The 21236-nt window shown below is 48.1% G+C and overlaps 2 protein-coding genes across 3 annotated transcripts in view; one reads left to right on the top strand and one right to left on the bottom strand.

Moving 5' to 3' along the window:
* COG8 (component of oligomeric golgi complex 8) overlaps window positions 1–2294 on the bottom strand; it is a 201722-nt gene extending 199428 nt beyond the window's left edge. Inside the window, exon 1 of one of the 2 annotated variants that reach the window (XM_086945763.1) lies at window positions 1466–2294. In XM_086945763.1, the coding sequence (XP_086801889.1) occupies window positions 1466–1794 (329 nt within the window). In that variant the 5' untranslated portion in view covers window positions 1795–2294. The remainder of the gene's footprint in view (window positions 1–1465) is intronic. The other variant, XM_086945764.1, reaches the window with a different exon arrangement.
* Window positions 2295–21236, top strand: part of NIP7 (nucleolar pre-rRNA processing protein NIP7) — a 44782-nt gene continuing 25840 nt past the window's right edge. Inside the window, exon 1 of the mRNA XM_086945766.1 lies at window positions 2295–2488. Within this exon, the coding sequence (XP_086801892.1) occupies window positions 2433–2488 (56 nt within the window). The 5' untranslated portion in view covers window positions 2295–2432. The remainder of the gene's footprint in view (window positions 2489–21236) is intronic.

Below are 21236 nucleotides of genomic sequence, written 5' to 3'. Positions count from 1 at the left end.
TGTTGGCGTCTTTGGTACAACACTCGAACGTCGGACTTATACCCATAAATTTATGAAATTATCCGAATTCTCTGCTCGTTGGGGATTGTTCACGTAATCTTTTGATGATCGGGTTGGACACTTTTTTGCAAGTTCTTATCTGGAAGGTTTGCCTTTTGTGGCAACTCTGCATTCTGCCAGGTTCCCTTTTGAAATAACATTGGTACAACAGGTGAAGACTTTCTCTGCGGGAAGAAAGACCGCCAAGAAAGTCTATCAAGTGGTCGTTTCCGCTCCTGAAACTAATTTGTCCTGATGATGACCCATAAAGAAATTTTGGGTTGAAACGCCGTTGATGCATTGTACATGGCATAAATCAGAGATCACAATATTTGTGTATATTGTGATTTGTTTACTATTCTCTGCCACTGTTTTTTGATTTTATGTTTATTATGTCTTTTGAATGTAGTAATTGTGAGTGTAATTGTTTGAGCACTCGTTTCCACCTGATTATATTAAATATTTTTTGAGCTCTAATCTATGTAAGGTTTTTTGTGACACATAAATCAACAGCTCCCTACCTACTCAGACTGTCAGTGGTTACATTCTTTATTACAGGAACATACACAACTTCAAAATCGTACTCTTGTAAAGAAAAATGAAAAAAAAGAATCAATTTTGAAATTCTAGTCAATACATTATCCAATATTTTCTTGTTGGGAATTTCTTTAAGGGGGTGACGATATCATCTTCACTCAAAACGGTCTTCCCCACAGAAAATTTTAAAAAATCCTTCTGCCCTACGAGAAACCAATGGCTTCCCTTTCTATAATGGAAAACTTTGCTTCATTTTCTCTAGCATCTCTGTAAGTGGAAGCTACAGGACAGGCCCCCTGAAAATGGACAGCCATTGAGTCCACTGTCACTAGCGTCAATTCCAAGGATGCAAAAACTATATTGTCACTGTATTGTTCCAATTATGTTCACAGTCACAGTTCTGTAGAATTATTCTGCTGTCCATGAATCAATATACCACCTTACTAATATGTACAACGTTCTGGAAAATGCTACATGCCAATATGGAAACCTAATCCACACCAACCGAAATCCCAAAACTCCTCACCTGTATTCTCTAACAATACGTCCCTACACCCAGTCATTCCCCATTTAGCAGCTACCTATCCTTTTCTACCAAAGCATGATTCCCTCGCTTCACTTCTCATCTTTCTTACCCCTACAACGCAAAAAGCCTTCTTCTCCACCTCATCCCTCTTCATAACTTTGCCAGATAGACACCTGTCATGTTTAACATCTTCAGTCAGCGGTGGTCTTTTAGACAACAACTTTTTGCTCAATCGGTCTTATAGGCCAAGCCTTAGAACTGCAATATGAAACTACAAGTCACAGAATGCAAAGCTCCACAGTCTAAAAATTCACGCACAGGCGAAGTGGTGAAATATGACCCGAGCCCCAGTGCCCAATGTACCTGCATCCTTCCTGGAAACCTGGCAGCTTCCCCAAAAGGCTTGAAACGCCTGTCTCGACCAGCCCGAAGCGGCGATAGATGTCCTCTGTGCACTCGGCCGTACGGATGAAAGTCTTGTAATTGCGGAAAGCCAATTCTCGGGTCTGCTGCAGAATCTGCGCCCGTTCTTCCCGCAGCCTCTCTGGCTCCCGACTCAGCCGCTCCACTCCGCAACCGCTAAGTTCAAGGAGATAGGCCGCGAAATCCGGCTGGTCCCGCCAGCTTTCCGGGAAGCTATCACGGAAAATAGAAGCCAGTATGCTCTCATCTTCCACGTCCACCGCCGACATCTTGCAAGTGTCACAACTACAGTATTGAGGGAGTCAGGAAATGCAGTTTCATCCAATGGGAAGTGCGGAAAGGAGCCGCCACCTTTAGCCTGTCAGGAAAGACCTGTCTACTAACAGTATAGCAATACTCACTTCCGTATACACACGGAACGGGCAACGCAAGACGCCATCTTTAAAGTTCAACTGGAAACGCCTTGTTGGCTAAATTGACATTTTCATGTAAGCCGAGAAGCTGATGTGAAGGCATAAAACTGATTTTGACCATTAATGTCAACAGTATACCTTAGCATTAAAACGCAAGTTCGTTTCCACAGAAATACATAATTTTATTATGTAGGATTTCAATGGTTTCTCATTTAAAAGATCGAAACTGTAGCTAAGTTTATGTTAGTTCTTTTATGACCAATTTATATAAAAAGCATCGCTATATCTCCTTACATTGCCGAAAACGCTAAATCTTCAGTCATCTACTACAAGTGCTGTCTTTCCTGCATCCTATCGGAGTACTGTAGGCGGCCTTCTCAGGCTTTACTTTTTCCGTCGCCGACGGAAATGCGTAGGGCATTGGGGCGGGACTTAGCGCTGGTTACACACGCGGACATCTGCTGCATAAGATTTTTACAAACCCAACGTTAAAAATGCGCCCGTTGACAGAAGAAGAAACCAAGACCATGTTCGAGAAACTGTCGAGATAGTAAGTACAGGAGAGGGTGTGAAAAGGCGGACGGCAGTATTCAGCGAGGGAGCGGGTTACTGGGAAAAGAAGGCAATGATCTTAGTTTTTTAATGAGAACAAGCATTGCCAAAGTCAATAGGTTTCGCCTATATAAGAGCTATTGACTTTGCCAATATGTTTGTGCCATGTTGTACACCAGCATGGCTAACAGTTAGTGGGGTGGAGGCGAGTGGTATGGAGTGTTGTAGAGTGGATAGCGGAGAGTAGAGTGTTTGGCATAGAGTGGAGTTACATACTATGGCGTACAGTGGAGTGGCGTATAGTAGGGTGAACTGGTGTAGTGTGCATTAGTGTAGGGAGTTGCAGAGTAAGCTTGCGTAGAGTGCAAGGGCACAGAATTCAGCGGTGTACAATGCAGCATTGTACAATGCAGCAGCCTAGATTAGAGTGGTGTATATTTGAGTGCAGTAGTGCAAGGGGAATTGGTGTAGATTAGAGTATAATGTTATACAGTGGAGTGCTGCAGAGTGAAGTGGTGTAGAGTGAAGTGATGAAAAGAGTAGAGTGCAGTGGCTTAGAGTGGACTGGTGTACAGTGCATTTGCGTAGAGTGTTGCAGAGTATAGTGGCGTAGAGTGCAACGGCATAGAATTCAGCGACGTACAATTTAGTGTCATAGAATGCAGTGGTGTAAATTGGAGTGATGCTTAACAGAGTGCAGAGCTGAGAGGTATTAAGTGCAGGGCATTGAAAACAGGGACATAGAGTGCAATGGTGCAGAGTAGCGTTGCATAGAGTGCAGTGCCATAGAGTGGAATGGCATAGAGTGCTGCAAAGTGCAGTGGCGTAGAGTTAACTGGCTGCGAGTGCAGCATTAGAGTAGAGTGTCCAAAAGTGCAGTTGTGTAGAGAGAAGTGGCGTAGACTACTGCTCTGGGGTGGGGTAGAGTGAAGTGGCATAGAGTGGTTTGTTTCAGAGTAGAGTGGTTGTAGTGATCAAGTCGAGCCAGCAGGCAGCTCAGCCCAGTCAACTGTCACTTCTCTGACAGATCCCCAACATTATGACAGCATCATCACATTAACATTCCACTCGTGGTAGAATAGCATTGCATTGACATTGGCTGGATATAACAGTGGTGCAGGGTAAAGTGAGGTGGTAAAGAGTAATGGCGTTAAGTGCTGTAGAGTGCAGTTGTGAAGAGTAGATTTGAGTGGCATACAGTGGATTGGCATAGAGTGCAGGACTGTATAGTGGAGTGGTACAGAGTAGAGTGCATTGGCATGAGTATTAGCATAGAGTGCAGTGGCTTAGAATGGAGTATGCAGAGTAGTGTGTAGTTGAGTGGTGCAAAGTAAAGTACAGTGGAGCGGCATAGAGTGGAATATGCATGGTTTGGTAGCACACTACGAAATGTCAACTAATGTATTGAGTTGTTTTGATCATTTTAAAATATTTGTTTCCACCACACTACATAATTCCCCCAAAAATTGTGATTCATCTGGGCTTTTGTAATTATGAAATTTCTGCACAGTACACGTACATTTTGTGCTAGAAAAAAATAACATAATACAGCCTTCCTCAAGCACTCCCCAGAGCCAGCATGAATGTTGTATAAATCCTCTCACTTTCAGAGTAAGAAAAGTAAAGACCAAGCTACTTGAAGACAGAGCCTGACATTTGACCTCTGTCTTTGTATGCACACCAAATATGACACAATAAGAACAATAGTTAAAGCCCTGTTTACAGTAAATATGTTTGGGCAAAGAGGGGACAAACTTTACTTTGGACACCCTAAAACAAATAAAGCCAGCAAATAGAAAGCAAGCAAATGTGAGTTACAAACCACAAAGCCAATGGTAAACAACAGGCTGAACCTATTCCCAAGGAAGCTTTTTGAATTTCTCCAAGATGTCGTTAACAAATCAGACCACTGCGCTGTCTGGTAGGCTTCGACTTACAAATTCGTGTTGGGAGATATCAGGATATCACCACAGGAAATAGATGAATGGCGCGTTTCTGTAACATGGTAGAGAAGCAATCCTACCCATGTCTGTAGGATTTGGCTCATTGGGTCATTTTTAAGAGAGTGATGGAATGGATGGCATCACTTGATATGTCTTGTGTAAGCACAGCTGTAGTATTTCATTATTTCTACGTCCTTCGTTCCTGTCCCAATCATTGCACTATGAGGTGACCACACCTTTTGGACAGAAAAAAAACCCAGGGGAATTCTAAGTAAGCTCTACCCACCCTATAAAATAATGATAATGACATTTTTAAAGCGCCTGGTTACGCCAAACGGCGTGTCCCCGCGCTAAAGTAAGTGGGAGAGACAAATCCCCAAAACCTAGACCAGTGGCGTGCAGGTCTTATTAATGAAGGAACAAGTATGTTTTAAGCTCTCTTCGAAACCTAATCTCAGAGGGTTGTCTCGCTTGCTGGCTCATGAGCTCTCCTCTCCTGTGACTCGGGAACTCGTGAGTAAAGTGTAGAGGGCATAGTACGCTGGGTGGCGGTAGCAGTCCTTACATATTTACCTCCTACCAGTTGCTGGGGGTCATGAGGAGCAAGGCCTCGCTGGAGGTATGCCTTATAAGATTAGTGGGCAAACACCAGCTTCCGTATGACGAGGAGTGGTGTAGTGGCAGTTGTACATGCACGTGGGAGGCTGTCGGCTCCACGCATGCACAACCTTTTTCTCATTCCTACGGAGGGCACAGTTTGGGTTGTTTTTTAAGGATGGCCCTTATTACACGGGCATCCCCTATTTTGAGCTATGTATCCCTAAAAGTTCTTGTTTCTAAATGGGTAAATATTCTTCCAAAAAGAGACATCTTGTTCCTTCTAGATCAGTCATCCTCTTTCTTGGATGGGGTTTCCTATCCAAAGAAACACAAGAGAGGTGGAAAGGAGAATAAGGTAGAGGGGATTTGGCGAATTATGTTGGAGATTTGAAAGTCTTTAAAAATGAATCTTGGAAGTAGAAGAACAAATATCCGAACAAGAAGTCATCAGGAAAGCTTTTTTGCCTCTGACATCTCTTCATATAGTGAGGACTCCTCCCCACCTCTCGATTACAATGGAAAATACTTCTACAAGGAAGTCATGCAGGAGTTCCTCCCCCACGTCAGGAAGAATAGGGCTTTTTTTCCTTGTTGAGAACCCGTCCTCACGGATGCCTTTTCATTTACCCAAAAACATTGGTTGGAGAGCAACCTTGTTGGGTCAGTCTTAACAACAGGAATGGCTATGGTTGAAGCTGAAGAAGTCGCCAACTGGAAGCAAATTACATCGATTTACAGAGCTCATCTAAAGTTCAACTATCTCATTCTGCAAAAAGAAGTCCCAGTGAGACCAGATAACACTGTCTCCATTGTATACATAATTTGCAAGGGAAGCACCAGACCTAGATCATGAAATCAGGTGGTGACATCAGGTGGTCTGTCGGTGGACTCCAATTTACTGAATCTGTCAGTGATACACATCCAGGAGATGGACAACACTCTGGTGGATCTTCTAAGCACGTTTTCCCTTCATCAGTGAACCTATTGTTATCTCACAGAATCTTTAAGCATATCTGCAGGAGGTTCGGTACTCCATTTCTAGATCTCTTCGCATCAAGGAACAACACAATAGTTTGTAGGTTCTGCTCAAGGTTTCATGAGAAGTGAGCCTGGGGACCCAGAGACTGCTCTATGTTTTCTCATGCTTTCCACTTATTAAAAGGACATTAGCAAGGATCCAGCGGGAGACATGGGATGTAATCTTGATAGTTCCCTATTGGCCAATACGCTCTTGGTTCCCAATTCTGAAGAGACTGGAAATTTGCCTCCTGTGGGTTCCTCCAGCTCCATCTACCTTCAGGATTCCTTCCTTTCCTCCTCTAAATCTGGTTCTCTTCTTTTACAGGTTGATTAATGAGTAAAGGGCTTCTTCCTGTCTTGGTTGAAACCATACATAATTCAAGAAAACCCTCAACCTTAAAGACCTATTCTAGTAATGGGGCAGCATTTCACAAATGGTTTTCTCAGCTTGATCTGTGGGTTCTTTCCTGTCCATTAACTGCAGTCTTATAATTTTTAGGTCTCGCCTGTCGATGCGCATGCGCATCGAGCAAGCGAGAGTATTGCGACTTATCCACTCTTTATCTACACTGCAAGGAATCGTGGCGATTCCTTGCAGTGCCCGTGACTTTTAAGGTCAATGCGCATGCGCATTGAGCTTATGCGCATGCGCATTGACCTTAAAAGCGCGTGCGCGTGCACGTCCGTCTTTGTTTACCCGCTCCGCCCCCTCCCGCCGTGTCGCATTTCTCCTCCCCCTCCCCTCTCTTCCTTCCGTCTAACGCCGTCTAACTTCCTTCCGCGTAACACCGCCGCAACGGTCACATCCTGCCGTGTCGCACCTCTCCCCTGCCCGCCGTGTTACGGTGAAAGGCTTGTTTTTGGTTTGTATAATTTAACCCGCTCCGCCCCCTCCCCTTCCCTCCGTGTCGCATTTCTCCTCCCCTCTCTTCCGTCCGTCCGTCTTGTTTTCTTTCTCTCCTGCCTCTCCTCGCCAATGTCTTTCTACTTGTAACCCCATTCCATTACTCGCCTCACTCTTCCCTTGTCACCCCACTCTCTCCCTTGCTCCTCTCATTTGCTTTGCTTCCCCACCATGTCCTCTGACGTGTGCCTTCCCCTCCCCTCCCCCGCGGCTCACCCCACCTCTTCTCGTTTTCCCCTCGCCCTCCCCCTCCTCCCTCAGCCATCGCTCCCATCTCTCTTTGATCTGAGTGAATTATTGGTATTGATTTTGGACTGGAAAGCTGCAGGGATTCTCCCTTGCTCCTCCAATTAATTGAGAGCTGCAGGAAAAAAATGTTTCATGTGAAATTCTAAAAGCTCACCACCCCTTCGAATATGTCGTTATGAGAGAAAGCAACTGAATGTGCCCACTTTCCGTGGTAGCACCCCTCCACACCCACATACGCAGTGCGCCGTTAATTATTAAACGCTGGTACCCCATTTTAGATTACCATTTCCAAATGGTGCCCCAATCACTCACCAAACGCCGACTGTATTTAAAACTACTGGTCTGTTGCCGGTTCTGTGCCGGGTGTGTTGGCTTGTGTGTTTAGTCTTTGCTGGATGTCTGTTTGTGTGTTGGTTGACTCTATGTGTTATGTGGGTGTGTTTGTGTGCACGCGGGCCCGCGCTGCACGTAGGTTGTTGGTTGGTTAACTGCTGGCTGGATTCTAGCTAGTGCAGGTTGTGCAATGGCTGAGTTTTGCCTCTGTACTGCATGTGTGCGTTGCCTGCTTGTAATGCCATTGCTGGCTTCTAACTGGTTATGCTGGCAAAATCATACATTAATAGTTTAGAGAACAGCAGATTTAGAGTATTTGGAATACATTATCTTCACTCTGTGTATTTTATAGACTGTAAACATTCCTCAAAGTTAGTGTGAGAAGCTGGCTTGGTATATTGTATTGTATTGTATTGTAATTCTTCACTCACCCTCAACCCCTCACCCTCACTCACCCTCAACGCCTCACCCTCAATCACCCTCAACCCCTCACCCACCTTCACTCACCCTCACCCTCACTCACCCACCCTCAACCCCTCACCCTCACTCACCCTCAACCCCTCACCCTCACTCACCCTCAACCCCTCACCCTCACTCACCCCCACTCACCCTCAACCCCTCACCCTCACTCACCCTCAACCCCTCACCCACCCTCAACCCCTCACCCTCAATCCCTCACCCTCACTCACCCACACTCATCCACACTCACACTCACCCACCCTCACTCACCCTCACCCTCACCCTCACCCCCCCTCACCCTCAACCCCTCACCCTCACTCACCCCCCCTCACCCTCAACCCCTCACCCTCACTCACCCTCAACCCCTCACCCTCACTCACCCTCAACCCCTCACCCTCACTCACCCTCAACCCCTCACCCTCAACCCCTCACCCTCAATCCCTCACCCACACTCACCCTCACTCACCCCCACTCACCCTCACCCACCCTCACCCACCCTCACTCACCCTCACTCACCCTCACTCACCCTCACCCCCTCACTCGCCCTCACTCACCCTCACCCTCACTCACCCTCAACCCCTCACTCACCCTCAACCCCTCACTCACCCTCAACCCCTCACCCACCCTCAACCCCTCACCCACCCTCAACCCCTCACCCACCCTCAACCCCTCACCCTCACTCACCCTCAACCCCTCACCCTCACTCACCCTCAACCCCTCACCCTCACTCACCCTCAACCCCTCACTCACCCTCACTCACCCTCAACCCCTCACTCACCCTCACTCACCCTCAACCCCTCACTCACCCTCACTCACCCTCAACCCCTCAGCCTCACCCTCACTCACCCTCAACCCCTCACCCTCACTCACCCTCAACCTCATGCTAAAGATTTACAAAAAAACCCATAAACAATTCTAAAAGCACTAACTCTAATGCTGCGAGACCTATTGCATTTCTAATGCTTGTTGTTGGTAGGGCTCCAGATTAATCTTTCTTACGCTACACTCAAATATGACTTGTTTGCAAATAAAGTTTGCAGTGAGTTTTCCTCAAGGATAAATTGATTTCTCTAAATGGGTGTTCCAAGGACATTAGATAGTTTTAATGACTTTTGTAGGATAAGGGGGTTTAGAAAATGTTACCAAAACCAAATTCAAGGTTTTCAATCCATCGCACTCTAAACACCAAATCCTAGCCTGAATGGCATTCTTCTTGAGAGGGTTCCTAACTTTGATTACTTAGGACTGACTCTTAGCGAGTATATGGAGTGGTCCTTTCATTTTGCGAAACAAAGGCTTAAATTTGTACAATATGTCAGCCCCAGTATTGAGATTTACAAAACGTAAGCCCTAGGTGCTACCCTGTATGGCAGTGAGCTATAGGGGCCAAGCCTGTTAAGAATATTGTGCAGGTGGAGATCACCTTTTAAAGGCAACTACTGAGCATCCCTGCTAGTACCACATTAATCCCCCTTCAACTTGATCTAGGTGTGAGATCCATTGCGGAGGGTGCTGGACTTTGTCCACTTTTATTTTGGAGAAAAATACGGACCATTCAGGAGCTGATCCTGTACAGGTTGGACCTGGAGGAGACCCGAGGGTTTCAAGGAACTAGCACGATACTGTTGCTCCGCTACATTAGGGACACTCTAAAGAGTATTGGCAAAGCAAGCCTGTGGTATGAACCTGCAGAAGCCTGCTTGGCGGTGTCCAATGGGGAGCTGGTGAAATGCTACAAGGGGTTCAAATTACCTTCTCTCATGAAGAGTGCTTCCTTTGGAACCTTAACAACAAGGTTTATAGGGATTAAAGAAACCTATTGATTTAAGGAATTTCTGGATGAGGTTCAACTGGACCGGGCAAGAAAGCTGTGTATCCAGTTCAGTCATGGAACACTTCCCTTGCGCACATTCACCAATCATTGAAGGATAGAGTGATATCATTCATTGCTGGATTTGCCCTTCTTGTGGCATGGATGAAGAAGCCATGCCCTAATTTTCTGCCCAGCCTACAATAAATTCGGGTCCAAAGGCTAATTCAACTTTGTAGAAAAACAGGGACATCACATTGTCAAGAGGCTTTAAGGATTTTGAAAATGGACACTCACCAACCTTCTGTTTTTGCGGTTTCTAAATATAATTTTTAGTTCTCGCCTGAGCCAGCGCATGTACTGCTCCGGCGAGACATTTAGTAGCTGGTTTAAAAGTGCTACCATGCCGGCCACCAGCTTGCTATTATGCGTACAAGTGCGCGCAACATGCACAGCTGCCATCTGGCTTTCAGCACGCGCATGAATCCCCCTCCCTTCTCCCACTCACTCCTAATCAGCTTCATTTTCCTTTCATGCAGCGCGGCGTGTCACTTTCACGGCCGAGCGGCTATCGGCTTCATTAAAAAAAAATGTTTTCAAACTTTCAGTTCGAGGCGCACACTGGTTCTTTTTTGCTCCCCCGTGTTGCTCTCACATCCACCCCCTCACCCTTCCCTGTGTCGCTTCAGCACTCACCGCCCCCTCCCCGCTGCTTCCATGTTACCCCATGTGGCTCAAGATTAATATCCCCGCCCAAATGTAAATGTAGATTCATTTATTTAGCGCTGTATCACCGACCGGTTTCTAAGCGCTTGCTTAGGGAACCCGTCCTGGTATTCCCATGTTAGATAACCCATTTCTGGGCATCCCCAAGGTGAAAGCCAGGCATCCCGCTGCGAGGGGCCGTCGTGGAGATTAAGCAAGCTTTTGCCCAGAGTTGCAGAGTGGGACTCCATGATTGGAATAGGCGCCAAGGCGAGAATTGTCAGGTCCGGGGAAATTTGAGCCCAAGACCCGCCGAGGCGGAGAATTGAACCTTGGTCCGGGCCAGACCTCTGCATCAGGGTCTGCCGCTCCAACCACTTGAGCCACACTTCTCCACCCCCCCTTATTGCTTCCACTCAGAACCCTACCGTTGGTTCTGTTTCTTCTCAGAGGGCGGCATTCACTTAAAAAACACAAAAGAGTTTGCGTGTGTTATTCTCTGTCTGTCGCCCCCCTGCAGGGTCCTTCTCTTCCGCCAAATCCGACGTTTCGCCTTCCAGCCGAAATCCTCCTCCCTCCGACTTTTTTTTTTCTCTTTAAATTCCTGCTGCTTGTTTATTTTGCTGAGTCAAATATCTCTGTCATTTCCTCGCGCACTCCTCGTTGCTTCCCCGTATTCACATTAACCTTGCCCCCTCGCAGCCCACTTCCCCATCCAAAGACTACAGCACTAAAAGATAGTTTTCTTTTGGATGATCAGCAGTTGTCGTTAGCTGCCGGGCTACCCCATTTTTAAAGAGTCATTTTGCTCAGGTTTAAATTCATTCTTTTATTTACTGCTGCAAGTGACATTCGCAGTCTCGGATAACTAAACAAAAAAAAGCCAAATGTGTGGTATACGATGTGGCTCTTGCATGTATTGCGTTTACCCTGCGCGCTATAGCGTCATGAGGCATTCACTTCCATGTCTCATAGACATCATCATGCTTTTTTTAATTTATTTTTTTTGGCTGATGCCGCACATATTGCTAAAAAAGCATTGCCAAAGCCAAAAGGTTAGCAATGCGAAACCTAGTGGCTTTTTCAATGCTTGCTTTATCTAGTTGTTGGCAGTATACTGCTGTGACATCCTGTTTCATAACACCCATACATAGCTCGAGGATGTTGTTTACTGTAAATTACTGTAGATTGTATCCCAAAATCTCACTGGAAATCAAAAATACAACCAAGTGACCGAAGATGCCTAGTTTAGACGAGGCATGGTTTTCTTTGCGCGGTATATGATTATTAATGTCAGGTGGGCTTAGGTTCTCGTCTTCATTGCTGCCAGGCTTTGCTTCAAAATCCTTCTGCCTCGCCGTTTCCCGTCTCCATTTGCGGAAGGCCTCACACTCTCTCTCTCCGAGGTAGAGCTGAAAACATAACTTCCCTCAACACAGTTCACCTCTAATTAAAAGGCCAGCTTCTGTCTTAAAATCCTTATCATCAGGGTTCTGGTGCAGGTCCACACCTCTTTGTCTTCTTTTAAACGAATTATTATAGATTCGGGCCTTCTAAAAAACCATTATGTAAAAGCCGTTCGCAATATGCACCTTACACGCTTACTTGAAGAACAGTAAATATGTCACTTCAGCTGTCAAAAGAATTTCTTCTCTTTTCATTTCCTGCCCTGTTCAGGAGCACATTGAGGCAAATATATTAGACACAGAACGACGCAATGTAAGGTGCATAAAAAAATCAAATTTAGCACTGGTTATATAAAATGGCTCATAAATAATTATCATTTTTAGAATCTGTCATAAATACTACTACCAGGCCCCTATGCTGTAAAGGTTTATCGCATCAGAGATCATTTGCCCTTCATTTCACCAAACAAAAGCATTTTAAATGCCTTGGTCTTCAATCTTAAACTTCAAAGCACATTAACGCATAATTACTAACTGACCCTTATTTCATTATAGGCCGCAGCAAACAAAACCATACGTAAAGGTGTTATTCCGTGTAAGTAACTTGCTAGTGCTTTGGTGACGGCTTCAAGGGTGAACTCAGAATATTCAGAACCCTGTTTTAAAGGCACTCAGTAGCATATTTAAAGAGGGACGGGTCACATGTATCACTGTGAGGCAATAAAAAGAAATGACAGACAAAAGGAAAGCATGCTTTCCTCGATTGCCAGCGTGCTTCAGAACAAAGATGCCATTTTAAGACTTTGCATGTCTCTCAATGCCAGCGGTAAATATGATAGCTTCAACCCTGACTGAAGCCTCGTGCAGTTTACAGCACTGCTCTGGATTCATATCAACAATAAAGAGTTACCACTTAGCAAAGGTGAGTCTTAGCCTTCGGAAAAGTGACGCTGCCAAAAGTAGGTAGCAATAAAAAAAAAAACACAAAATAAAGTTTTGGGATTGTTGCCTACTCTATTGTGGGAATTGTTCTAACATTACAAAGAACAGGAAAAGGAATGTTTGGAGGGATGTAAATCTGTGCAATGGTTTTTTACCAAAGATAGAATCCCTTTAAAATACACAATTCACGTTTACTTCACTTGAGGAGGGATGAATAGTAGAGATGCCTTTCAGCTTGTTTGCACCAATGGTTTGACGTGCAGGGGCGGACTGGGACAAGAAATAGATCCAGCACCAAAACAAAAGTGGCCTCCATTAGCGGTTCACAGTCGTTTGGCAGTATTAAAGATTGACAGTTGATGTTGTTGCACCAAGGATATTGTGCTGCATAACTGATTACTTATCAGGTCCCAAAAGCTAAACCTATTTGCTATGCCAATGCTTCTTCAATCTGGTGTGTGCCGAAAAAGGTCTTTGAGATGTCATGTATACCCTGATGGGTATGAGTTTGGGCCTTAGTGCTCGGCGTCTGATAGCTCTGAGAATTATAGGAGGATGTATGGTTCATATTAAATGTAGAACTATCCTTCCCCTTTCTGTGCCCACTCTGGCATATCAAAGTAAGTCGCCTGCTTTCCGTTGGTCGTAAAAGATTTCTTATCTTTATGGGGCCATGTGACCTGGCCCCGTAAAGACAAGAAATCGTTTTGCGACGGACGGAAATAAAAGCTGTGTTTTCATCCCGTCACACATCATGCTCGTTTTACAGCTCCTCACGTTCACACTGCTGCTTGTGCTCCTATAGGACAGGAGTCTGCTGCAGGCAACCACATGGCACCAGAGAAACGAGCCCGGTGGCCACAGACTCCGTCACCCCGGAAATAAGGCTCTTGCCGAGTTTAACCGCCCCAGCCCTGCCGCTGCTGGTTTACAAGGCACGTTTTCACTAACTTCTTTGTAAAGTTTACTAAACTGTTCTAATGTTCGGCGCTCTTCTGCGAAGCTTTGTCTCCTGTGCCCCACCGTACTGCAAAGATGTGCCGTGCCTGTGTCACTCACCCTGTCCGGGCCATCTGCGCCCTGTTTACCACCACTCACATTAACAGTGTGTTTCCAGTCCCTGCTCTTTCACGCACTGGGGCGTGCACAAGGGGCAGCGCTTCAAAGGCAAACATGAGGTACCCTGGAATAAAGCACATGTTGGAGAGCGCCTCATTTCATTCAGAGAACAAGCTATTTTTATTCACCACTGAACCTCCGAGGTCGCCTTCTTTCATCCGGGCAGCACAGTATTTTTATTCCGCACCAAACCTCCTTGGGCGCCTCCTTTCATCCGGGGATTACGGTATTGTTATTAAAAACCGATCCTCCTTGGGCGTCTCCTTTTATCCAGGAATTACAGAATTTTTTATTAAAAACCGAACCTCCTTGGGCGCCTCCTTTCATCCGGGGATTACGGTATTTTTATTCTACACCGAACCGCCTTGGGCGCCTCCTTTTATCCGGGGATTACAGTATTTTTATTGAAAACCGAACCTTCTTGGGCGCCTCCTTTGATCCGGCGATCCTCCTCCTACACCGACGACACCCAGCTGATCCTCTCCCTCACCAACGACCCCGCAACCGCCAGAGCCAACCTGCACGAAGGGATTACAGAAGTAGCCAAGTGGATGATGAACAGCCGCCTGAAACTGAACTCGGCCAAGACGGAAGTCCTCATCCTGGGATCCTCACCCTGCGCCTGGGACGACTCCTGGTGGCCCCCCGCCCTGGGCAGCGCACCCAAACCAACAGACCACGCACGCAACCTGGGCTTCATCCTGGACTCCTCCCTCTCCATGTCCAGACAAGTCAACGCCGTCTCCTCATCGTGCTTCAACATCCTGCGCATGCTACGTAAGATGTTCCGGTGGATCCCCACCGAGACCAGGAAGACGGTCACCCAGGCCCTCGTCACCAGCCGGCTGGACTACGGCAACTCCCTCTACGCCGAAACCACCACCAAACTCCAGAAGAGACTCCAGCGGATCCAGAACGCCTCAGCACGACTCATCCTGGACATCCCCTGTCGCAGCCACATCTCCGGACACCTGAGAGATCTGCACTGGCTCCCGGTCAACAAGAGAATCACCTTCCGTCTCCTCACCCACTCACACAAAGCCCTGCACAACCAAGGACCAGCATACCTCAACAGCCGCCTCAACTTCTACGCTCCCACACGACAGCTTCGATCGACCAGCCACGCCCTCGCCGCCGTCCCCCGGATCCGAAGAGCCACCACAGGAGGAAGGTCCTTCTCCTACCTGGCCGCCAAGACTTGGAACTCCCTCCCGACCCACCTCCGCCTGACCCAGGACCACCTTGCCTTCAGGAAACAGCTCAAGACCTGGCTGTTCGAGCAGTAGCGGACCCCCCCCTCCCCTAGCGCCTTGAGACCCTCCGGGTGAGTAGCGCGCTATATAAATGCATTGATTGATTGATTGATTGATTGATTGATTGATGTTATGTTATGTTAGCCCGATTTATAGAGCGCACAGATGCCCCAGCAAAGGGGCGTCCTGGCGCTAACAGAACAAAAAAACCGGGCAAAAGCGATAACAGGAACTCAAAACACAACAACACTAGGGGTCTAGGGGAAAAAGGAAAGTTTTTACAGCCTTCCTGAATGACAGAAGTCCGTCAATAGCACGAATATGAACAGGAAGGGAGTTCCATAACTTGGCAGCGAGCACTCTAAAGGAGCGGCCGTCAATCCTAAACCTCTTGAAGCGCGGCACTATTTTTTTTTTTAAATCTGTTTATTAGCATAGTAGTTGGAGCAGAGACATACATATTCTAGAGCATCAATACTCAGGATGTAACATGCATCTGCTTGCTCAGGATGGATAGATACATAGTATTACTGGTTTTGTTGTTTTCCAGAACCATTCAACATAACAATCCCTTACTGTTCCCAAACCCTCCCCCCACCCTCGAAAGTCCCTCCCGACACTCCTTCAGCATGCGTATAATCATAGCAATTACATCTGCCTTCAAGGCCCTCTGTCTGGTCTTCAAGGCACTACATGGTGCAGGACCTAGACCTCTCCAACGCCTGTTCTCGTGGTACACACCCACCAGAACACTTAGGTCTACAACTGCCTGCCTGGTGAAAGTCCCCAAATATAAGAAGTCCAGGATCGGAGGCAGATCTTTCAGAGTGGCTGCAGCTAAGCTGTGGAACAGTTTGCCGGCCGATGTCCGCCAAATCACTCATCTCCTACCCTTTAGGAAACGAATCAAAACTTGGCTCTTTCCTTCACCCCTTTAGCCTGCTAGTTAAAGTTCAACCTCCCTGTCTATAAACCCAGGAGTAGCCACCAGCGCCAGGATACCTGCAAGGTGACAGTTGCGCTTAATAAATGTTTTAAATAAATAAATAAATAATCTGGGTCACCCATGTCACCGTGAAATGCAGAGGTGTCCATATACACAGGCTGGTAAGGGTAGGATTAACAATGGTACGTGGTTCCTCGTACCAGTTCTCAGTGCACCACAGTCCGTGAAGGTGCATGAAATGTCAAGGAGGGCTAGACATGTCCATCATACGTGCAGCGAGCTATTCGTGTCCCCATCATCCCCATCATCCCCAGTTTCAAACATTCCCATTATGGCAAACCAATCCTGTGAAATCAGTGTTTTTCTGAGGCCTCTGCGTTCCTCTCGCTGTAGTGCTTCGCCTTCCGCCTTGCCCCACCGTATTACCTCCGCTTTCCTTAGGTCGGGGTCGGGTGGTCTGGGTGACTTCCACCTCATCGTGATTGCTCGCTTCGCTGGCAGTAGGGCCATGTCAGTAAAACGTGTCGCTACGCCCCTTGTACGTGCTGATGGTCCCAGCCCTAACAGTGTGTATTCTAGGGTGAGTGATTGGGGCAGGGTGCCAGTATTCTCAAGCATGTCATTGATAGTGGTCCAGTAATAACCTAAGTTAGGGCATTGCCATAGCATGTGTAGTAGCGATGCGTCGTCAGTGTCACACCGGGGGCACTTGCCATCTGCATCAGGGAACATCATGTGTATGCGGTGCGGGGTCAGGTAGGCCCTATGTAGCAGCATCAGTTGAATAAACTTAAACTTGGGGTTTCTAGCTACCTTCTTGGGAAACTGGAGGACACGCTCCCACTCTTTGTCTCTCAGTGGCCTCCCTATATCTCCTTCCCATGTCGCCCTGAGAGGCGACAGAGGGATCGCCCTCCCGGTTTTGATGCTAGCGGTGAGCCATTTGGTCAGGTGGCCGCCCGTGCCCATGAGGTAGTGCATTGTTATCAAGGGGTTTATATTTGGCTCTCGTCCCTCAGGAGACCACTTGTGTGATATATAATGGCGAAGGCCTGCGTGTAAAAGGAATGAGCCCCTAGGAACACCATTTGTAGCTCTGAAATCTTCAAAGGACAATAGGCGTCCCTCAGCAAACAGGTCACCCACATGCGATACTCCTGCGTCATGCCAGGACATCAGTTTGTTCGTCGTGAGTGTTCCCGAGCCCAGTGGGATACCTAAGAGCGGGATTGTGGGAGCGTAAGATGTCGTGGGGGACGTGTACTTTAATGCCTTCCGCCAGTATTGCACTGCCAGCCGGAGGAGCGGTGGGGCATCTCCCGGCAAATCCGATCGGGGTAAAAGCAATGTGTGTATACTCCCTTTGGCATGCTCAACCCCTGACATGTCGATCTCGTGAAGGTTGCGACCTGCCACCCAGTAGGCTAGCCATTGCAGCTGGCATGCATAGTTGTAAGCCCTAAAGTCCGGCAGGCCCATACCACCGTAGCCGGAGGGGAGCTGTAGCTTAGCGAGGCCTATGCGCCGTCGCCCGTGCCCCCAGACAAGTTCCGTGAGTAGTGTGTCAAGAGTCTTAAAGGTCGCTGCTGGGATCAGGAATGGTAGGTTGGTGAAGTGGTAAATGAGGCGAGGGAGCATCACCATCTTAGAGATGGCCACTCTGCCGGCTACCGAAAGGGGCAATGTTAGCCAGAATTGAATTTGCGATTTCAGTGCTCTTATGGCCCTCCCGAGGTTTCCATCTATCATCATGTCTGCTTCCCTGTAGATGTGCGTACCAAGGTATTGGAAGGTGGTTCCCGCCATCTGGAATTCGTATCGGGCGAAGGGTAGGGGAGTGGACACGCCCGCATCCCTAAAGGTGAATCCATAAGACTTAGGCTCGCTTATGGTGAGGCCTGAGATTGACCTGAATTCCTCGAATATTTGGGGTATAGGGCCCAGGTCGCCCCGCAGGTCCTGAAGATATAAAATGATATCATCAGCGTAAGCGGACACAATGTGTACCATCCCATTGCCTCTGGATACCACAGCGGGGGGCCGCCGCGCTAAGCCTACAGAGCAGTGATTCGAGGGCCAGGATAAATAGGAGTGGGGAGAGAGGGCAGCCCTGGCGGGTGCCCCTCGCTATAGCTATGGGTCCTGAAATGTGCCTGGAGGTACGCACTCTAGCCGTAGGGAGGGTGTATAGTAGTCTGACCCAGGCAATGTATTCGGGCGGTATCCCGAATTTTAAAAGTGTGGAAACATGTAGTCCCATCTAAGGGAATCGAACGCCTGTTTCAGGTCCAGCGATATGCAGCCCTCTGAGCCCGCCCCCACCTGGTTTCCGAGCATCAGCTGGGCCAAGCGCCTAAGATTCATGGCCGTGTTGCGGCCTGGTACAAAACCACATTGGTCGGGGTGGATCAGCTGTGGTATGTATTGCACTAGTCTCGTCGCCAGCACTTTGCTCAAAATCTTGTAATCGGTGTTGAGGAGGGATAAGGGTCTGTAGTCGACCAGCTGCAGTCCGTCTTTGCCCGGTTTTAAGAGGGATGTGATTAACGCTTGCATGGATTATAGAGGTAGGGAGGCTGTCCGTAAAGCTTCCAAGTAGATAGTGTGTAATCGTGGGGATAGGAGATCAAGGAACGTCGCATAGAATTCGGCCGGTAGGCCATCCGTTCCGGGGGCCTTGTTCTTCGGGAGAGCTCGTATCGCCTGCCTAATTTCTGCCACTGAAATGGTGCGCTTTAGGTCTTTGCTTTGCCTGTCAGTGAGTTGGGGTAGATCCAATTCCCTCATGAAGGCTTTGAAGGCGGCCTCTGAGAGGGGTCGGGGGGCTGTACAGTGTAGTATAGTAGTCTGTGAATGCAGTATTGATCCCTACTTGGGTTGAGGTCGGATTGCCTGTCTGATCCAGTATTTCCAAAATCGGGTGGCAAACTGGGGAGTCACGTAGAAGACGGGCCAATAGGGGGCCAGCTCTATCTGCTTGCGTATGCTGCCTATTCGTGTATTCTCTATAGTCTAGGAGTCTCAGGTCTTCCAGTAGCTCTGCATGTCTTATGTGAGCATCCTGCAGTGGTGTGAAATGTGCATTTGTGCCTGCGGCCTCACTTTCTAGGGACGCTAGTGAACTCTCTACTTCCTTCAATTGACTGATTACCCCCCGCCTCCTGCCCACTCGAGTGGCCATCGCTTCTTCCCTGAGATAGACTTTGAAAGCATCCCATTCTATCTGACGAGTGCTGGCTGTGTTTGCATTCGTGGAGAAGTAGGCATCTATAGAGTCGGACAGGGATGACAGGAAGACCGTGTCCTCAAGGAGATCCGTGGGTAGTCTCCAAGTCGGGATGGAGGACAGCAGTCTGCCCCACTGCCAAGTGAGCTCAACGGGGTTGTGGTCGAACAGGGTCTTCCCCATGTGTTGGGTCTGAACAATCGAATCTGTTAGGGAGCGGGAACAGAAGACATGGTCAATTCTGGTGTGGAGCTGGTGAGGTGGAGAAAAAAAAGTGTATTCCCTCTCTTGTGTATGTGTGCTGCGCCATGCGTCTGCCAAGTCCTATCCCTCAGCCCATTGTGCCAGAGCGTCTGCCTGTTTCCTGCTTTCAGTGGCCTGCAAGGGGGGGTGTGACCTATCCAGTGTAACATCAAGCACAGCGTTGAAATCCCCCCCCAATTATCCAGCGATGATCAGCCCAGTCTGCAAGGATCCCGTTTACAGTTAACAAAAATTCCGACTGACCCGTGTTAGGTGAGTACACACAACCAAATACAATGGCATCCCCGTCCAACAAACCCCGTATAAATACATATCGTCCCTCCTTATCAATTTTCTGCTCCAACATCTTGAAAGGAACAGAGTTGCGAAGCCAAATAGCCGCCCCCCTAGAGAACGCGGAATAGGAGGTAGCGAAGAGCTGCCCTCTCCATTTTTTGCGTAGCTTCACGTTTTCAGCATTGTTCAAGTGTGTCTCCTGCAGGCAAGCTATTTGTATCCCTCTGCGGTTGAGTTGGGCTAAAATTCTGTGGCGTTTGTGGACCGAGCCCATGCCCCGCACGTTCCAGGTGCACAATTGATAAACATTAAGAGGCCCCATGGCCATCTGTGTGGAGCGGTAGAGTGGAGCACATGGGTGACCATGCCAGATCTGTCTTGCTACTAGGTAGGAGTGTCTTGCGAACATGTAACCCCTTAACCATAAGGTCCCCAGGCCAACGGGCTCGGGAGCCAAACCAAGGTGCCTAACGTGGGCACAAGTCAGTTAGGTCCATGTGCATACTGGGGGTAGTAGACCACCGGTGTCTGTCACTTAATGGCCTGCATTGGCATGGTAGCCCTAAACAGGGTGGGCCCTCATGCAACCCACCATATATGAAGAAGGGGATCAATTATACGTTACCACCCGGAGAGGATCAAGCTTGCTGCCACTCAGAACTCTGCCGCCATCTGGGCTGTGATTTTAGGTAACAGTTGCAGGCTGTCCACTGATCTGGATTCCTCAGTGTGGGTGTCGGTGGTAACGGTGATCCTGTCTTCGGTTGCTCCCGCGTCGTGTGCGGCCAGCGCCTCCTCCGTTAGCCGCATCAGTGGTGACGAATGACCTGCCGTCTGATCTCCTGTAGGTTGAGCTTTCGTCGGTGCCCCTGTTGAGGGGGGATGTCCGATGTTGGAAGTGGTGGAGTCCCTTCGGTCCGGTGGGTTCCGGCGACTGCCGCTGTGATGATCTGCAAATGGGTCTTGCGAGGCCGGCGGGGATAGCGTGACCTCCATCCATTCCTCCGCTTCCTCCGGCGAGTCGAAGAAGTGAGATTTGTTGTCATGTAGTATCTTGAGTCTTGCGGGGAACAAAAGCGCATATTTCATATCTCTGTCTCTCAATTTGCGCTTCACTCCCATGAAAGTGGACCTGGCTCGTTGTACTGTGGGCGTGAAGTCGGGGTACACCGATATATTTTTGTCCTCGAAGCGTATTGGCGCCTTCTCTCGGGCCGCTCTTAGAACAGTGTCACGATCTTTATAGTGGAGAAGGCGCGCAATCAAGGGTCGAGGAGGTGCCCCCGGTTGC

The sequence above is a fragment of the Lissotriton vulgaris genome, chromosome 12 (assembly GCF_964263255.1).
Source record: "Lissotriton vulgaris chromosome 12, aLisVul1.2, whole genome shotgun sequence".
Taxonomy (NCBI): Eukaryota; Metazoa; Chordata; class Amphibia; order Caudata; family Salamandridae; genus Lissotriton; species Lissotriton vulgaris.
The sequence above is the reverse complement of the archived record's forward strand: the minus strand, read 5'-3'. Positions and strand labels throughout refer to the sequence as shown.